At 49.6% G+C, this 19,452-nt stretch overlaps 1 protein-coding gene across 1 annotated transcript in view; it reads left to right on the top strand.

Annotated features, from left to right (window-relative positions):
• The window catches only part of TECTA (tectorin alpha), a 60,885-nt gene that overhangs the window by 10,289 nt on the left and 31,144 nt on the right, over positions 1-19,452 (top strand). Inside the window, 6 exon segments of the mRNA XM_049777912.1 lie at positions 36-173; positions 609-774; positions 5,210-5,622; positions 10,028-10,598; positions 13,057-13,649; positions 18,644-19,217. Of these exon segments, the coding sequence (XP_049633869.1) occupies positions 36-173; positions 609-774; positions 5,210-5,622; positions 10,028-10,598; positions 13,057-13,649; positions 18,644-19,217 (2,455 nt within the window).

Genomic DNA, 19,452 nt, shown 5'->3' with positions numbered 1-19,452 from the left:
GGGGCTCTAGCTATGTACCCTCATATTCCATGCAGGTGAACACGTTCCAGGCCGTGCTTGTATCTGATGGCTCCTATACCTTCACACTCTTCAATTACTATGAGATCAACTGGACCACTGGAACAGCCAGTGGGGGTGACCCCCTGACCGGCCTGGGTGGCGTCATGGCCCAGGTATGCCACTTGCCTTTGCAGCCTCTTCTGGTAGGGTTCTGGGGTGCTAAAGTGGAAGGTACTTCAGGGAGCCCTTCTGCCCTGCCCCATGACCAGTCAGCCCTCTCTAAAGCTGGGTGATCTGTCTTTAACCTTGTGACCCCCTGGGATTTTTCATCCCGAGAGGCAGGGACCATTGGACAGCAAGTGTGCTGAATGCAGAAACTATTTGGGGAGAGCAAGAAAACACAGGGTTGGAGTGATAGTACAGTGGAAAAGAGAAGCATTTTGCCCTGCACTTGGTTGACCAGGGTTGGATTCCCCAATACCCCATAGATTCCACATGATTTACCAGGAATGAGCTGTGAGTACAGAGCCAGGAGTAACCCCTGAGCATCACCAGCTGTGACCCCAAAACAAAACAAAGCCAAAAGTCTCCCTTTATTTGTGCTTTAGGCAGGATTCAATGGTGGGAACCTCACCAATTTCTTCAGCCTCCCGGGCTCCAGAACCCCCGATATTGTGAACATCCAAGAGACCACAAACGTCAATGTCCCAGGTCGCTGGGCTTTCAAAGTGGACGGGAAGGAAATTGACCCCGCCAACGGCTGCACCTCCAGAGGTAACTTCTGGTTTCCACTAGGCCCCATGGCAGGGGGTGGGCCTGGGGTGGATTGACAGGCAGGCTTTTAAGCCCCGGGGGCGGCCTCACTCCTGCTGCCTGTACTCTTGACATCTCTCAGCTGGGTAATGGAGATCAAGGTAATTTTAGCGCACACATTCATCACTCAGGGGCTGAGCTGAATGTGCCTCAGAAGCACGGAAGCTTCCTGGTCCTGCCTGGGGAGTTAGCACAGCTCCCTGAATGCAGCCATGCCAAAGTCAACTCGAATCTTGAGCGAGTTCTCAACTCTCAGCCAGCGTGCCCTTCTGTCACCCTTATTTTTTATTGTTGTCATCCCCTCACTACATCTCTCTGTTCCCCGTTACTCCTGTTCTGCCATATGCACTTTTATGTCCATGGATGTGGGCAAGCTTGGAGCCTCACTGAGACTCAGAGAGTAAATCAGTGCATGAGAGAGACAGAGACAGAGAATAAAAAGTGGGGAGAGAGAAGGGGAGATAGAAAGAGCAAAAGAAAAAGGCATTCTTTGCAGTAGCTTCCCTCAAAATTCTCCCAGCACCTGCAAACCCCACAGGATTTGAGGAGGAATCAACGCCGGCTTTAGGCCTGTGTGAATGAGCTGTGTGGAAGGAAACTCCCTGGGCTTCCTTCAAAGTTGGGAGCTACTTTGGATGTGCAAAACATCCCAGGACTCAAAGGAACCTGCTTCTTAGGTATCTAAAGTATTCATGGGAAAAAAAAGAAAAAGGCTTTCTGATTCTTGGAATGAAAGTGGTCCCATCTAGAATTAGGAAATCTTCCATTCTTTACCCACCCATCCAGCCAACCATGCACCTGCCCAATCACCTATTCATTCCCTCACCTACCCACCCACATTACCAGCAACCATACACCTGTGTACCCACTTTTCTATTCATCTACCTACACACCCACCCAATAAGCAATGCACCTGTCCTACTACCTATTCATTCACCCACTTATCCACCTACCCAACCAGCTGACCATGCACCTGTGTGCCTGTTCACTCATCTACCTTCATGCCCATCCATCCTCCCAAGCAGCCAGCCATCTGTCCAACCACCTATCCATTTACCCACCCACTCCCCTACCTATCCATCCATCCTACCCACTCTTCATTCCCCCACCTATCTATTATCTTCCCCTTCACCTGTTTGCCTTCTACCAACCCATCCATCCTTTTCTTCATCAGCCATTTATTGCAACCTTCCATATACCGAGAGCTCCTTTGAGGTGCTAGGAACAGAGCATGACCCTGCTGTGGTACAGGGAAACAGTCACCAGTGAGGAGCCTGAGTCCAAGGTTGGGAAGTACAGAAGGGGTTTGGGAGAAATATTTCCAGATATATAAGGAAGTTGTGGGACTTGAGACAAAAAGATTTTAAAGGCCTCTTACCCACTTGCTGGCTGGCAAACCTTTCCCAGCAGCCTCCATGTCTCAGTCACCCTGGGAAGCTTCCAGTTCTTCTGCTGACTCTTTCAATTTGTGTCACGTACAGAGCAAAAAAGTCACATTCCCTTGATTGGAGAAATCCACAATCCCACATTACTTGGGGTCAGTGGATCCAGATTACCTTTGCCCTAGGAAGAGGTCACCGCAAAGGTGGCCAGATCTGGTGTTGGGGCCTGAGCTGTCCTCCATGTCTGGAAGAACAGGTGTTTCTGGGCTGGATCTGTGGAAGACTGAGCCTGGCTAGGGAAGATCCCTGTTCAGAGGACACTGGGATTTCAGACATGGCCTCTGTGACTTTCAGAGCAGATATGCAGCACCACAAAGGCCGGGGAAAGAGAGCATAGCTGCATGCCATAGGCCATTCCCTAGGAGGCCTGCCCAGGGAGACCTCCTCCCACCCTTCATCAGGGCCCTGCTTTCTCTCTGGATCCTGTGATGAAAGGCCTTGTTCATGGAACTACTTCTGAGGGGCTGGAGCAGTGCTGCCTTTACTACTACTACTACTTCTGAGTTACGCGTTTCCTAGTAGCAAGGCAGGCCAGGGCCAGCGCTTTGCTACATGCTGCTGTGCATTCTGATGTGGGGCTGCTCATACATCAGTCTAATGAGCTGGGCTCGGGCCTGGCGATAGTGGCAAATGCATTCCAGAGAGCTGCTTTACGGTATCAGCATTTTGCAAGCAAAATGATCTCAGTGTCTCATTTGCTGCAAACCTCCTCTCTTCAGAGACCTTTTCCTCTCTTTCATTGGAATCCTGAGCAAGCAGAGGCAAGGCATTCTCCAGAGTGGGGGCTCAGTCTTGGCAGCCCTGGGCTGGCACTGAAGCAAGAGGGCTGGGGGCTAATAGGTTCGATGACTCTGAAGTGCTATTGCATATGAATGAGTGGGGGTGTGGATACATCTTTGAGTTCAGCTTTGAGCCCTCTTCTAAACAGGTAGGGGCCACACTGCCTGTGGGGGTTTTATTCTTCAAGTCCCCTGGGACCCATCATCCAGATACCCCACCTTCTGCTTACTGGGATTCAGTTCTGTAAACACCCAAGACACGGATCCTGTAAATTATTCCCGGTGCATGCCACCGTTTATGGCTCTTAATGCTGAGCCTTTGCTATTTTCATTCTCAGACCTCCTCCGTTTACAAAAGCTTCTACCTCTAAAAACACTCACTGGATTTTTACGGCTTCCACCTCCACAAGGCAGGCATGGGGCATGATTCTGTCCACATTCTACAGCTCAGGAATCTGGCGTGCATGGAAGAAACTTGGGAGTGGAGTTGGATGGTGCTTTCAGAACAAATTCTCTTGACCTTAACCTTCCCACCAAAGGCTAGATAGCCCATGACTCTGAGATGCTGTTTCCATGGAAGGCTAATACTTGTAACTTGAAAATGGCAGTTATTTGAGGATGGTGGGGGAGCAATTTTACAAGGGTTATTTAAGGGAAAATGGATTGAAGTTGTTTGGGAGTCGGGGGTGGGGGACTCCTAAAGAGTTCTTAGGTGGTCCAGGGACCCCACTGGCAATTCTCAGCCACCTGGACCAGATGATGTCAGGGTCCGAGGATGCTGCTTCTGGATCTCTGTGCTTCTGGGAATACCTGGGCCTACTCTGGAAGCGCTGGAGTCCTCCAGGGCCACACATGGCAATCGCAGGGGACCAGGAATATGGTACAAGGAATCAAACCCAGGTTATATGTGCATCCTTACTGCTACTATCTTCTAGCTCCAATAAATATTATTTTAATACATACATTCCCTTAAAACTATTTTTCGCCTCTTGGAACCTAGATGGTAGAAAGAAGTAAAATGAGGGCCTGAGTGATAGCACAGTGGGGTGGGCATTTGCCTTGCACATGGCTGATCCAAGTTTGATCCCTGGCATCCCATATATACCCCCAAACCTGCCAGGAAAAATTTCTGAATGCAGATCCAGGAGTAACCCCTAAGTACAGCTAGGTGTGGCCTACAAATAAACAATGTGGAATGTAAAGAGAGATGTACTGACTTACCAGGGAGAGAATGACCTGACTGGAGTTAGCTGCTTGGGCAGTTCTGGAGGATTTAGGAGCATTTGCACGGACAATTCAAGGCCATTCCTTTCCTTCAGACTCTCCCAGGCACTGTGGGATTCAGAGTGTGTCTGATTCATTCTTCAGCTCTCCTGGGAACATTCTGAGCTCCAGCCAATGCTTGCTGAATGAGTGGATGGGGTAAACGGGGGGCTGGCGAGAGAGTACAGGCATAACAGTCTTGCATGCCTTCAATCTAAGTTTGATCCCTGTCACTACGGAGTCCCCAACCATTGACAAGTGTGGCTTGTATTATATTTGGCACCACAGAACCCAAGCAGCAACATAGCCTTAGTGCCTTGGACTGAACCGCTGACAGGAATTGCCAGTAGAAGCCTGGGGTGTCTTGAGCATATATGGAAAATGACAGAGCCCAGTAGTGGGAGTGCTGACTGACCTGGCCCAGACCCCTCTCATAGACAACCTTGTTTTTCCTCCTGGATGCCCAGGGCTCCCCCACACTCGACCTGTCTCCCCTTTGGTGGAAGCGGCTCCTCTGCTATGGAGAAAGGGACCTTTAGAGCTTGAATTGGATTCAGATCAGTTGGAATCCACTTAGGCCTATTTCCTGGTGTGCCAAGGAAGGCACTAGTCTTGTGGTTCCTGTGGGGAGTCAAAGAAAAGCAAATCAATGATTGTCCAGCATTTTTTTTCTTTCTGTTTCTGGGCCACACTCAGCAATATTCAGGGAATGAACCTGGATCTGTGCTCAAGAGACTCATTCCCAGCAAGCTCAGGGGACCATTTGGGATGGCAAATATTGAACCTGGGTTGGCTGCGTGCAAGGCAAATGCCCTACCTGCTGTGCTATTTGGCCTGGGAAGTCAAACATTTAGCCTCATGCATGCCCTCATGCTCAGTAAGGCCAGCTCTGCTCTGCTTGTCCATCCCCAGGACAGTTCCTCCGGCGAGGGGAGGTCTTCTGGGACGACCTGAACTGCACCATTAAGTGCCGCTGCCTGGACTTCAACAACGAAATCTACTGCCAGGAGGCGGCTTGCAGTCCCTATGAGCTGTGCGAACCAAAGGGCCGCTTCTTTGCCTGCAGCGCCGTGGAGACCAGCACGTGTGTGGTGTTCGGGGAGCCACACTACCACACCTTCGATGGCTTCCTCTTCCACTTCCAAGGCTCCTGTGCCTACTTGCTGGCTCGCCAGTGCCTGCATGCATCTAGCCTCCCCTTCTTCAGTGTTGAGGCCAAGAATGAGCACCGAGGGGGATCTGCTGTCTCGTGGGTGAAGGAGCTCTCGGTGGAGGTGAACGGCTACAAGATACTCATTCCCAAAGGCAGCTACGGCAAAGTTAAGGTGAGATGCACCCCAGAGTCAGGCTGTGAGACCAGCCCACGTCTCCTGCAAGGGCCTGGAAGTCTTAGCTAGGGCATTTTTTTCTCTCTCTCCCTGAGCCTCTCTCCTCCCAGTGTCTGGCCTTTACTTGAGTATGGTTGTATCCCTGGCTCCTTTGTAAACATGAATGTGCAAGGAACACTAACTTGGCCACACTCACAGCCAAACCCCAAAGTTACTGGGGTGGAGATTAAGTTTTGTTGCTCATTGATTTGCTTAGCACTGATGATGCCAATCCAACGTACAACCCACTTTCAGACCAGCCTTTGACTAACAGTGCTTGCTCCCCATTCTATCCTGTTGTCCTAAGAGCTGCTGATTATTCTGAGATACTCCCACATCCATTGTGGATTGGAGGCAACAGGAAAGGAGTGATATTGGGGGGTTTCTTTTGGGTTGGTTTTTTTTGTTTTTTGTTTTTTTTTTTTTTTTTTTTTTTTTTTTTTTGTTTCTTGGGCCATACCTGGTGGCGCTCCTGGCAGGTTCGGGGACCATATGGGATGCCAGAGATCAAACCTATGTCAGTTCCGGGTCATCAGTGTGCAAGGCAAATACCCTACTGCTGTGCTATTACTTTAGCCCTGGGGTTTTTGGGGTTTTTTTTTTGGTTTTTTTGTAACCCACTAGTTTAGGGGGAGCCCCCAGTCTGCCTGGAGTAAGAGCAGACTTGGGCTCTGCCAGTCTATTTAGCGTGTGCAGTGATTCTTGCCCCTGTTCACCTGGGATTCCAGCAGAGAAATGAAAAATTGAGAGAAAACAGCCATTAGCAATTATTCAATTTGCCAGCTTTACCCCCATCCCACCCCCTGATTTCCAGGATGCTAATGAAGACCTTTCTGCTCCCCACTCTGTATTCAAGCATGACCAGGCAGGTTGAGTGCAATCCCAGGGCCATCCTTAATCCTGCTGACCTGGCTGAGGTCAGTATGGAGATTACAAAGCAGAACTGGCCAGGCCAGGCAGGGGTGGGTTTGGGTGCCAGAAGCCACACTAGCCTTTGAATTGGGGCGGCCCTTCCAACAAGAGGCAGGCCCCAGCCGCTATCTCTTGTCGTTCCTGTGTCTGAGTGGCTTGTCAGAGTCATAATTAGGGACATGAGCTAGTACTGTGGGTGAAAGGCAGTTTTACTTGTTATTTGCTTGGGCTCTCCAGGGATTGGCTGTGCAGCCAACCAGAGGAAGGGTTGTGGTACAGAGAGTAAAACGTGTTGCCTGCCTTCTCCATAGACGCATGCCAGCGTTTCCAGTTAGGAAAAAAACAACAAAACAAAAAACGTTTGCCGGCTTTTTCTCCCAGAGTGCCATAGGGATAGTGCTTCTGTGGTTGAAGAAGAAGCTGTGTGTTTTATTCCTGTCTTCCATGTTGATTAAAACTCTCTCACTCTCTCTCTGAAAGAAAGGGTCATGTGACTCCAGCTAAAGGCACCCCACAAACAGCTTCCTTTTCCTCTTGCCAATAGGCTTCTAGGGTATCTCTAGGATATCCTAGATATCTCTAGGAGTAGCACAGTCCTCACCAGGGTAAAGGGGGGGGCAGCAGGGAGAGGAGTGGAAAGCATGGGGTTTCTAGAAGGCCATGCCAGGCTGAGATCTGTGCAGGTTCTAGAGAGATGACAGTGTATTCCCAGAAAACGGGGGACCCTTCCCAAGCAGGGTTTCTTCTCTTGTAACTTCCCAAGGAACAAAGAGAGCCACTTAAAACTGTGCTAATAGGGGCCAATGAAAGCCAGTTGAACTCACATTTAAGATACTGCTTCTGGCTAGGACCAGTCACCCTTCTGACCCCCAATAAATCAAGTAGTTATGTGCCAGGCGAAGAAGGACATGGGCTCGAGCTCATGCCTGCTTCCTGCCTGCTCTACTCAGCCTACTTGGTGCGCCTGGAGCTCAGTTTTCTCCATTTGGAGGAGCACACAGTGTCCAGTTGGTTGGTGTTTGGAGATGTAGGTCAAACTTAGCAACCTCTGCCTGGCATGAAGATGGAATGGAGGCTGCAGAAGAGAATGAGGAGAGAGTGGACCCTGGGAATACATGTTGGGCTTCAGTTTCCCCACCTGCAAAAGGGAAGGTAATAAGCATGTGTCAGGGCACATAAGACACTTGGATGGAACCCCCATTCATGCAGTACAGGTACAAACAGGGTACCCACACATTGTCAGAGTCAACCCTCTAGCAGCTCTGCCCACCTGCGTCCTGAGCTTATTCCTATGCCTCACCTCACCTTCCCTACCATGGCCCAGGAGAGATGCTGCCAGGAGCCCAGAGAGCAGAAAGGATAGCGAGAAGGGGAGGTTGGTCCAGTGATGACTGTAGGTGTTGAGGACCAGGATGAGAGGAGAGGCCTCATGCACCCCCAGCTGAGCTCTTACATTGGGCACTTTATTGTTTGTGTTTGTTTTTTCGGTCACACCTAGTTGTGCTCAGGGCTTATTCCTGACTTGGTGCTCAGGGATTACTAATATCAGGGCTTAGGGTGACATATGGGGTGGTGAGGATCTAACCTGGGTTGGCCACATACAAGGCAAATGCCCTCACTGCTGTCCTGTGGCTCTGACCCCTACTCTGGGCAGTTTGGGAACAAACTCAGTGATTCACCAGACACCATGAGGCATGAGAGACTGCAGTGGGGTCTATGTTAAAGGCAGAATAGAGGTGTGATCTGGGAGAGGCCAAAGCCTATGGTCAAGCTGGTTTGGAGCCAGCCTGGGTAGGACAAGCCCTGGACAGGACAGCAGGACATAGTGGCCTGGAAGAGGTGGCAGATGAGAAGAAGGTGCTGAGGTGAGGACGAGGATAGACTTGGCTTTTACAGAGACTTTACTCAGGGGTGCTGTCATCTCATATCAGCAGACCAGCACCCCTTGTCCTAACCTTTCCTTCCTTTCAGTCTTTTCTCTCCTTCCTAACCACCCAACCCACCTTGGAAAGAAGGTTAAGTGTGTCTAAGCTTCCTGTTTACCTCTCTACCTCTAAATATTTTTTAATAATTTTTTTCAGGCAGGCCACACCCATTTGATGTTCAGGGGTTACTCCTGGCTAAGCACTCATAAATTGCCCCTGGCTTGGGGGAACCATATGGGACGCCGTGGGATTGAACCTCGGTCCTTCCTTGGCTAGCGCTTGCAAGGCAGACACCTTACCTCTAGTGCCACCTCGCCGGCCCCACCTCTAAATTTTTTACTAGACAGTTTGAAATGTCTTGGACTCTGATGGAGCTTTTGTTTTGTTTTGTTGTTGGTAGTGGTTGTTTTGAGCCATACCCCGTGGTTCTCAGGAGTTAATCCTGGCTCTGAATTCAGAAATTAATCCGGACAGCCTCAGAGGGTCATGTGGAACCAAATCGGTAACAAATACAGGTCAGCTGTGCAGTGCACATGCCCTACCCACCGTGCTATTCCTCCAGTTGGAGCCCTTGACACTAGGAGGATGACTTGGGCCTCACCCAGGCCCCCAATTTCATCTCTGGCCACCTCATCCCTGTCTGGGACCTTCCTGTTTCTAATCACTCCACCTTGAATTTTGTCCTGCAGTTCTCTGCTCCGACTCTCTCCCTGCTCATCACTAGGGAGCCAGGTTAGACCTAATTACTTCTAAGGATCCATGAGGACCCCTTGGGCTAGAATGCAGCTCCCAAATGTCCCCCTATTGAATTTCTGATGATACGCATTGGAAGTTGGTCTTGTGTGTCTCTGTACTGCTGGTTCAAAGACCCAGATCTCCCAATAGGCGCTTTGTCGATGTTCTTGGGGTACCCGCCCCAAGATGTCCTGATGCACAGAGGTTGAATGACTGTATGACCCAGAGGAGGGGATGGTGGGAGGAGTAGCTAGAAGGCTGCATGTGGAAAGCAGTTAAGAGTGTGGGCATCAACAGGAAGGAGCAGCTGGGAGGCTGGGCATGGGGGCCCTTGGGGGACAGTCTGCGACTAGAACTGCGACCATCCAAGCAAGAAGAGGGAGGAGGAAAAAAGAGTTGAAGTCAAGTAAGAAGGGGAGAAGCCACTGATCCCCAGAGGAGTCTAGTGGAGGTGCCAGTGGAACCACTCATCAGGCTTTGGTACCCCCACAAAATCAGCCCATTCTGGGGAGTCTTAGGCCTCTATAGCATTAAGCAGTAAGTTATGGAGCCTAGATATTGTGGAGGATACTCTTCTCTGGGGCCCGGACATTGGAGACACTCCTCTGAGGCCTGGACATCGGAGACACTCCTCTCTGAATCCAGGACATCATGGGAGACACTACTCTCTGGGGCCTGGATGTAGAGGACACTCCCCTTTGGGTCTGAGGTTCTGTCCTCCCCTCTGCCCTGTGCTGGGCTTGTGGCCTTGGCACCTGCTCCCTGACCTTCACTCTGCCTTTTGCTGGTAGGTCAATGACCTGGTGGCCTCTCTGCCCATCACCTTGGACTTGGGAGCGGTGAAGATCTACCAGAGTGGCATGGCCACAGCCGTGGAGACAGACTTCGGGCTCTTGGTGACCTTTGATGGGCAGCACTATGCCTCCATCTCAGTGCCAGGCTCCTACATCAACTCAACATGTGGCCTGTGTGGCAACTATAACAAGAACCCGCTGGATGACTTCTTGCGACCTGATGGTAGGCCCGCCATGTCTGTGCTGGACCTGGGCGAGAGCTGGCGGGTGTACCACACTGACTGGCAGTGCGGCTCTGGCTGCGTGGACAACTGCACCCAGTGCGATGCGGCCACTGAGGCTTTATACTGGGGTCCGGACTACTGTGGCTTCCTCAATAGGACCGACAGCCCGTTGGGAGAGTGTGGCTCAGTGGTGGACCCTACAGCCTTCTTGCACAGCTGCGTGTATGACCTGTGCAGCGTGCGGGACAATGGCACCCTGCTCTGCCAGGCCATCCAGGCCTATGCCCTGGTATGTCAGGCCCTGGGCATCCCCATTGGGGACTGGAGAAGCCAGATTGGCTGTGGTAAGTAGGGGACTCTCTTGGGGGGTTATTCCACACTCTCCTTGTCATACCAGCCATCAGAGGCCATAACCTTGCCTGTTATGCTGGAGAAAAAGTCCCTGGGTTGAGAAACTGAAGCTATAGCACAGCAGGGAGGACTTTTACTTTGCCTGCTGCTGACTGACCCAGGTTCAACCCCCAGCATCTCTGTATAGTTCCCTGAGCATCACCAAAAGTTATTCCTGAGTGCAGAGCCAGGACTAACTTCTAAGTATCTCCAGGTGTAGCCCTGTTCAAAAGCAAAGCAAAACAAAAAGTTCTGGGTTCTTCCATTTTGCCCCATCTCTGGAATAGTCGGAAACAAGAAATCTACCCATAGTCTGGGCACTCAGGATGCTGGCTGGTGTGTTCAGTGGGGTGGGGGACCCTCTAGAAACAGTGGGGGATAGATGTTTACATGGCTGCCAGGAAAGCAGCTTTGGAGGACAGAGCCTCAGAGCCAGAGAGCTCTTTCCTGGACTTTGTCTCTGCTTGCAGTCCCTTTAGCTGTTGGTGTGTCCTGCTTTAGGAGAGTGGGAGACTGCTAGTGCAGGAAGGGGAAAACAGGAAGTAGAACATCTCAGGAGAGATGCCCCTTCCTATGAAAAGTCTCTGTGGGGTTCCACTTCAGGACCTTGTGGCATCATGACAGTCTGGTCCCCACCCTGTCAAGTTAGGTGTCCTTTGGACTTCCCAAACAAAATGAACAGAACCTAAGTAGCTCCTGAATTTCAGTGCTTTCTGGGGCCTGGTTTTCTCCATTTATGTCAGAAGAAGCAGTGCTTGGGCCCATGGTAGATGGGACAGGGGGTGAAGGGGCAAAAGTTCTGCCCTATCTAGGCTGGACCATCCCATATCACAGTTACCCACAATCCCATTATGCAAACAGACCTTCCCATATCAGAGCCAAGGCTTATCATACCTTAGCACAGTGGGTAGGGCATTTGCGCCCAGGTTCTATCCCTGGCATCCCATATGGTTTTCCAAGCCTGCCGGGAGTAAATTTTGAGCACAGAGCTAAGATTCAGAGACTCACTCCCACTACAATAGACCATGTTTCATAAATAATAGAAAAATGATGTCATTCTCCAGCTTCTGTTAGCTCAGAGGAGGTAAATCCTGAACTGATTTTCTCTGATCCTTGTCTGCTCACGTCTCAGAGTCCATGGGCCCCACCTCCATGTGTGCCTATAACCGGCTCATCTTTTTAGGGGTACTGCTGCTGTTTCCCCCCCCCCACTTTTTTGGAGGGGAGTTGATATACCTGGTGTTGCTCAGGGATCACTCCTGGCTGTGGTTGGAAAACCTTATGGAGCCTGGGGTTTGGAACTGGATCAAAGCAAGCCCCTTCCTCATTGTACTATCTCTTTAGCCCTCCCTTTGCTAAATCTACATCACTCTAAATCTCCCCCTTTCAGTGGACTGTTGTACCCCATCTGTTAGATTCTCCACGGGCTCAAACTTTGCAGACTCAGGTGGCCCAGCAATAAGCACACAGGTTTTTTGGGGGCCTTCGAGAGTTCCTGTACATCTCCTGGAAGAAGGATCCTCCTTCCTTCCCCCTGTCTTGTCTTTCCCACCCCCAAAGAGTTCAGAGACTTCTGGCTCATCCTTAGTCTTTCCACTTCTTCCTACAAGGCCTACCTTAAGTTCAAATTGTTCCAGTAATTTAAATGGATTTAAAAGTAAACCCATTCTGTTTTTGTTTTGGTTTTTGTTTCCTGGGTTATATTCGGTGGCACTCATGAGTTACTCCTGGCTCTGCACTCAGAAATTGCTCCTGGCAGGCTCAGGGGATCATATGGGATGCCCGGAATTTGAACCAAGTCATGTCGTGTTGTATATGTAAATATTTTGGGGGATTACTATGTTACTCACCCTAAACAGATTGGTGATTGTGCCCTACCCTAGGGTGTGACATACACAACAATGTCGGTCCTGGGTCTGCCACTTGCAAGGCAAACGCCCTACCGTTATGCTATCTATTAGGCCCCCAAATCCATTCTTTTCTATTGGCTCAGTTTTCCAGCAAGTTGAATTTCCTCCTCCTTAAGAAGGCCTATGCTCCTTACAACCCCATCAATGGGCATGTCTGTCTGTCCTTGAGTTGAAAACCTTAACAATCTCTTGATTTTTGGGACTCCTCAAGAAATGTTGATCCATTGATTGGCCAAGCCTATTGATTTACACCAGAAAGCAGCGGGTTGGATCTCAGTGCTAGAGTTTCTATTCTCTGTCCCCATGAGTGCCACAGGTACTTACTTCCAGCTTCTAATTTGTGTGTGTGTGTGTGTGTGTGTGTGTGTGTGTGTGTGTGTGTGTGTGTGTGTGAAGTCCCACCTGGATACAGCTAATGGGTACCGACCAGTCAGGCAGGGTCAATTTTCTGACCTGAGTCCTGCACCCCTCACCTCTGTGCCCACTCTCTCCTCCTGGCCAGTGTCTACGGTGCAGTGCCCAAGCTACAGCCACTACTCGGTGTGCACTAGCAGCTGCCCAGACACATGCTCGGACCTGACAGCCTCGCAGAGTTGCGCCACGCCCTGCACTGAGGGCTGTGAGTGTGACGATGGCTTCGTGCTCAGTACCAGCCAGTGCGTCCCCCTGCACAAGTGTGGCTGTGACTTCGATGGCCACTACTACGCCATGGGCGAGTTCTTCTGGGCCACAGCCAACTGCACAGTGCAGTGCCTGTGTGAGGAGGGTGGCGACGTGTACTGCTTCGACAAGACGTGCCGAGGTGGCGAGGTGTGTGCCGTAGAGGACGGCTACCAGGGTTGCTTCCCCAAGCGCGAGACAGCCTGCTTGCTGAGCCAGATGCAAGTGTTACACACCTTCGATGGTGCCGCCTATGCCTTTCCTGCTGATGTCTCCTACACCCTTCTCAAGACCTGCCCTGAGCGCACTGACTACCTGGAGATTGACATCAGCAAGAAGAAGCCAGATGCTGGGCCAACATGGCTCCGTGGGGTCCGCATCCTGGTGGCCGAGCAAGAGGTCAAAGTCGGAGGAGTCGGGGCTTTGGAGGTCCAGGTGAGATTTCAGGTGTCAGGGCCAAAGCAGAAGCACAGTGGGAAGTGTAAAATCACCTCATGCACTGTATCTCCAACCCCAGGTGAGAGTCTAAAGCAGGGTCACTGCACAAAATAAAAACCAGACCAGGCTCAGGGTGAAACCTGTGTAGTCTGGCAATCTTCTACCTTATATCAAGAGCCAGTTATCTGCCCCAATGGTCATTTTTAGTGAGTAAAGAGACCATCCCCCAGGTGGGGAGTAAGAACAGAGGAAGGGCAGATAGCCTAGTCTATCTTGAGCCAGTCTCACCTAGGTTTACATGTATAACACTCTCTGTTTTGGGATAAAACCAAGTTGTAAACAAATAGATAACAAAGGAACCAGGGATGATCTTTGTTTTGGGTAAAATAAGGTAAAATCTAACCAGTGCCCCTTTTTCGTTTAAAAAATTGAGAGGGGTGGGCCCGGAGAGATAGCACAGCGGCGTTTGCCTTGAAAGCAGCCGATCCAGGACCAAAGGTGGTTGGTTCGAATCCCGGTGTCCCATATGGTCCCCCGTGCCTGCCAGGAGCTATTTCTGAGCAGACAGCCAGGAATAACCCCTGAGCACCGCTGGGTGTGGCCCAAAAACCAAAAAATAAAAAATAAAAAAAAATAAAAAATTGAGAGGGGTACATAAGTTTGTGTTCTTTTGTTCTCTTCAAGAGGCAGGAACCCAAGATAAGAACTTATAAAAGTGGCTGTTATTTTGCATAGCACAATAAAAGCTGGGGGAAATAAAAAGAGGAAAAAACAACCTTTTAGCATCAAGTAAAGTGGTGAGGAAATTTTACGCCAGTTACAGCTGTAGCTAATTTAATAGCAGTCACTGCTAGTGAGGATCAACTTGGCTGTAAAAGCATCAGAGGTTAATTTGTTGTATACACCATTCTCAAAACAATCAGCTTTTTCCATATCCTTGTGTTATACAGATCACAATTTTCATAGACTTCTCTGAATGTAAACATTAGAATCTTTCTGCAGATATACTAATTTGAAAACAAGTTCCTAAACACTCTTATAAAAAACACTGCAATACAAGTCTAGGGCATCCAAGTTCCTTTTCCACAGACTTCTCTCAACAAAATTGTTAGCACATTTCTGCAGATGTACATCATTTAAAAGCAAGTTTGCTAAAACATTCTTATAACAATCACCGTACTAAGTGTCTATCGTATCCAAGTTCCTTTTCCATAGACGTCTGTGGACAAAAACATTTTTGCAGACATACTCAACTTGAGAATAAGTTGCTAAATGATATACACGATCAAACAGCATAGCAATTGGGAAACATTGCACGAGAATAGCTGAGAACTATTAAAAATCTAACAGCAATATGCATTTCCCTGGAACTGTGCAAACTAATATTAAACCACTGAAGTTGGATACAAAATTTTCTGTTTGCAGTGGGATATAGAACAAAATATAAAACTAATGCAGGTAGAACACACAGTTTAGCCAGCAATCTAATGTCTGATACATATAGGACTGATTAATTTAGAAGAAAGCTGCAGGAGGTTCTAAAAAATGCTTTTCCTCAGCTGGTCTTCAGCTGGGCTTGGATCCTCCATCTTCTCCTTTATCTTCACCTTCTGTGTTAGGCTGCTGAGGTCGCCTGGGACATAAAGAATCTGGGTGGGTGGAGGGGTCCCACTCAACTCTCTGTTGTTGGTCTCCCTCAAATGGAACTTTATCTTTGGCTTCTAAGCCATCAGTGACCTCAATAAGCTGCTGCAGGTTGCGGGGTCTTCAGCTCTTCCTGCTTCTGTCCCACATGAGGGCACCTCTGTTACCATAGGTGGTGGAGTAGCTGAGTGAGGTTGAGGTATGAATCGACAGAACCTATGTTGATTGGGAGTATATCTGCTACCTTACACTGGCATTCTACCAGACCTGGATACACTAGCAGCTTTTGATTCCCTCCCTCCTTTCACAACATCAAATTCCAGGGTCTCCCCATCACCAATACTATACAGAAACTTCCTGGGATTGTTTTTTCTTAATAGCTGTCCAGTGAACAAAGACATTTTCTTTGGTGTCATTTTCTTGTTTTTGTTTTTGAGCCACACCCAGTGGCACTCCGGGTTTCCTTCTGGCTCTGCACTCAGAAATTACTCTTAGCAGGTTTTGGGGCCATATGGGGTGCTGGAAATCAAACCTGGGTCCATCCCTGATCGGTCGCATGCATGCCCTACTTCTGTTGATAAATTCGTAACCTTTCTGGATGTTGACCCATTTGACAGTGCCCAGAACTTGGATTGTCAGCATCAGGTTGTCCTTCTGACTCCTGGCTTGGGGCACAGGTGTAGCTCTGGTTAAGCCATCTTCATACTATGAGTCTGCAGATTTGGTAGCTGTTTCATCATCCTTGGGTTGATGAATCCTAATCCTCTGGTTTAGTGCCAGTAGTGAACAATAAATTATCAACCCTGGGAAAGCCTTTAGATTGAGAACTCATCACCACTGGGAAGACACCCTTCCCCTCTTGTGGCATGTGTGCTGGAGAACCTCTAGGGAGCCTGGCATGTACAGTCCAGAGTGAGAAATGCAGGTAGATGAACCAGAGCAACATGAAGCTGTTCTAACAATGGCCATGTGCACTGATATCCCAGTGAAAGGCACAGCACATTCAGTCCAGCTCGAGGGGGCCATCATGGTGATTATCCACCAGCGGCTCAAGTCACTCACCATGGTTGGAGTTTTCTTGTGTCCTCAAGGCCCCTATTCGAGCATCAGTTGCAAATTCATCTCATGTGCCTTATCTCTAACACCAGGTGAACACGTTTAAAGCAGTCACTACATGAAATAATCCAGACCAGGCTGAGGGTGAAACCCAGGTATGCTGGCAATCTTCTACCTCATATCAAGAGCAAGTTGCCTGCCAGAATGGTCATTTTTATTGAATACAGAGACCATCCTCAGGTGGAGGAGTAAGGATAGAGTTAGGGCAAATAGCTCAGTCTATCTTGACCCAGTCCCACACAAGTTTACATGTAAGACAATCTCTGGGGTAAAACCAAGTTGTAAACCAGTGGTCCTCAAACTATGGCCCGCGGGCCACATACTGTATTTGTATCTGTTTTGTTTCTTCATTGCAAAATAAGATTAAACAAATAGGTAAAATAATATGTAATCTAACAGGAAGGGTTTGATCCCTATATCCCATATAGTTCTCCTGAGCCCCAGCCCTGCCAGAAGAGATTTCTGAGCACAGAGAAAGGAGTCAACCCTGAATATTTCCAGGTGTGGTCCAGAAATCAAAAGAAAATAGTAATAATAGTAATAATAATAATAATAATAATAATAACAACAACAACAACAATAAGTACAATAATAAAGGTGGCTCCTATGGGATTGCCCAGGGAGCTTCAATTTTCCTTTTGGCCTTTTTTAGTTTTTTTTTTTTGTTTTTTTGTGTTTTGTTTTTGTTTTTTGGGCCACACCCGGCGGTGCTCAGGGGTTACTCCTGGCTGTCTGCTCAGAAACAGCTCCTGGCAGGCACGGGGGACCATATGGGACACCGGGATTCGAACCAACCACCTTTGGTCCTGGATCGGCTGCTTTCAAGGCAAACGCCGCTGTGCTATCTCTCTGGGCCTGGCCTTTTTTAGTTTTTTAGTTTTTGAGCCACAACTGCTAGTGCTCGAGGGTTACTCCTGGCTCTGTACTCAGGAATCACTCCTGGTGGTATGCGGGGGACTTATGGAATGCCAGGGACAGAGTTCCATTTGGTGGCATGCAAGGCAAATGCCCTTACCACTGTGCTATTGCTCTGGATCCCATTGGCCTTTCTGCCTCTGACTGCCAATGGAACCCAGGTGGCTGTGATGGGGGCACTAAGAGGAGTCCTCAGTGATTAACAAGCACCAAATAAAAGTGTCTCTAGCAGAGGAAAGAACAAAGCAAGAGTTTCAGATGGGGGTTGGAGTGGTATAGCACAGCGGTAGAGCATTTCTCTTGCACATGGCTGACCCAGGACGGACACGGGTTCAATACCTGGCATCCCATATCGTCCCTGGAGCCTGTCAGGAGCAATTTGCGAGAACAGAGCTGGGAGTAACTCCTGAGCACTGCTGGGTGTGGCCCCAAAACCAAAATTAATAAATAATTTCATATAGGGTGGGACTGGCTCTCTCTAACTTCAGGTTAGGCTTCCCTCCAGGTCAACCTGAACACGAGTGCTCTGGGGAAAATAATAATGTACCCTTAATTTGCAGTAGAAGAGGAATTGGAGGCCCAGGGAGGTTAAACAAGCTCCCTAGGACACACAGACCAAGCCCAGGCCTAAACAACACTAGCTCATATTTATAGCTGAAAGTCCCTGTGTGGTAGTGCAGGGGGTGGCCCCCATGATGTCCTCTACAGCATCCCCTTCTCCCTCACAGGCATTTTAGGACAGCATGCGAAGTAGGTTCAGAAATAATAAAACACACCCAGGAACTGTGTCTTTGTTCCCCAGGATCCTGTGGCAGAGAGTCGGGTTCAATGACAAGAACGATGAGTCCAAGGTGGGGTGGGACCCAAGAAAAGGAGGCAGAGGTGAAAGAGTGGGTGAGGAAGTGGGGAGAAGAGGAGGGTCCCCATGAGCAGAGGGCACCATGGCAGGAAGATAGCATTTGCTCAAGTTCCATACTTGGTCTCTCACATACACAAACGGAATGTGTTGCCTTTTGGGGCTGGAGGGGCCTGTTTGTTTGGGGGCCATACCTGGCAGTGCTCAGGGCTTATTCCTAGCAGGGTTCAGGAGAACATATGGAATACTGCATATGGATCAACTGCAGCCAAATGCCCTTCCCACTGTCCTATCACTCCAGCCCTGTCTCTGGGAGTCTGGAGAGAGGCTCCAGGAAATGATAGTTGAATCTGGCTTGAAGACTGTCATTGGCCTTTCTAAAGTCCTGACCCCACAGTCCAGTTTTGAGGGGGACTCAGTGGCAGATCTGTAATCACTGGTGGGGTTTGCTTTTCTCCAGGTGAATGGCCAGGAAGTGGAGCTGCCTTTCTTCCACCCATCAGGGAGGCTGGAGATCTACCGCCACAGGAATAGCACCACAGTGGAGTCCAAGGGCCTGGTGGCAGTGCAGTACTCAGATGTGGGGCTGCTGACCATCCGCCTCTCCACTGCTTACTTCAACTGCACGGGTGGCCTGTGTGGCTTCTTCAACGCCAATGCCAGTGACGAGTTCTGCCTGCCCAATGGCAAGTGTACTGACAACCTGGCTGCCTTCCTGGAGAGCTGGGCCACCTTTGAGGAGATCTGCAATGGCGAGTGTGGGGACCTGCTGAAGGCTTGTGGCAATGACTCGGAGCTGCTCAAGTTCTACCGTGGCCGCACCCGCTGTGGCCTCATCAACGATCCGTCCAACAGCTCCTTCCTGGAGTGCCATGGTGTGGTCAATGCCACTGCCTACTACCGCACCTGCCTCTTCCGCCTGTGCCAGAGTGGGGGCAATGAATCCGAGCTCTGCGACTCTGTGGCCCGTTATGCTAGCACATGCAAGAATGCTGACGTGGAGGTGGGACCCTGGAGGACCTACGACTTTTGCCGTGAGTGGAACAGGGGACCGCACTGGGAGCTGGGTAGTGAGAGAAATGCTGGGTCTTCCTTGCTTGTTGGGTTGTTAGTTTTGTTTTTAGTTTTGTTTTGCTGGAGGGTTTGGGCCACATCCAGAAGTTTTCAGAGCTTCTGGTACTTTGCTCAAGGATCATTCCTGGTTGTCTTAGGGGTGCCCTGTGGGGTGCTGAAAGTTGGCCACATGCCAGGCAAATGCCCACCTGCTCT

This window comes from Suncus etruscus, chromosome 8, assembly GCF_024139225.1.
Source record: "Suncus etruscus isolate mSunEtr1 chromosome 8, mSunEtr1.pri.cur, whole genome shotgun sequence".
Classification (NCBI taxonomy): Eukaryota; Metazoa; Chordata; class Mammalia; order Eulipotyphla; family Soricidae; genus Suncus; species Suncus etruscus.
This window is presented reverse-complemented; position numbering and strand designations above follow the sequence as displayed.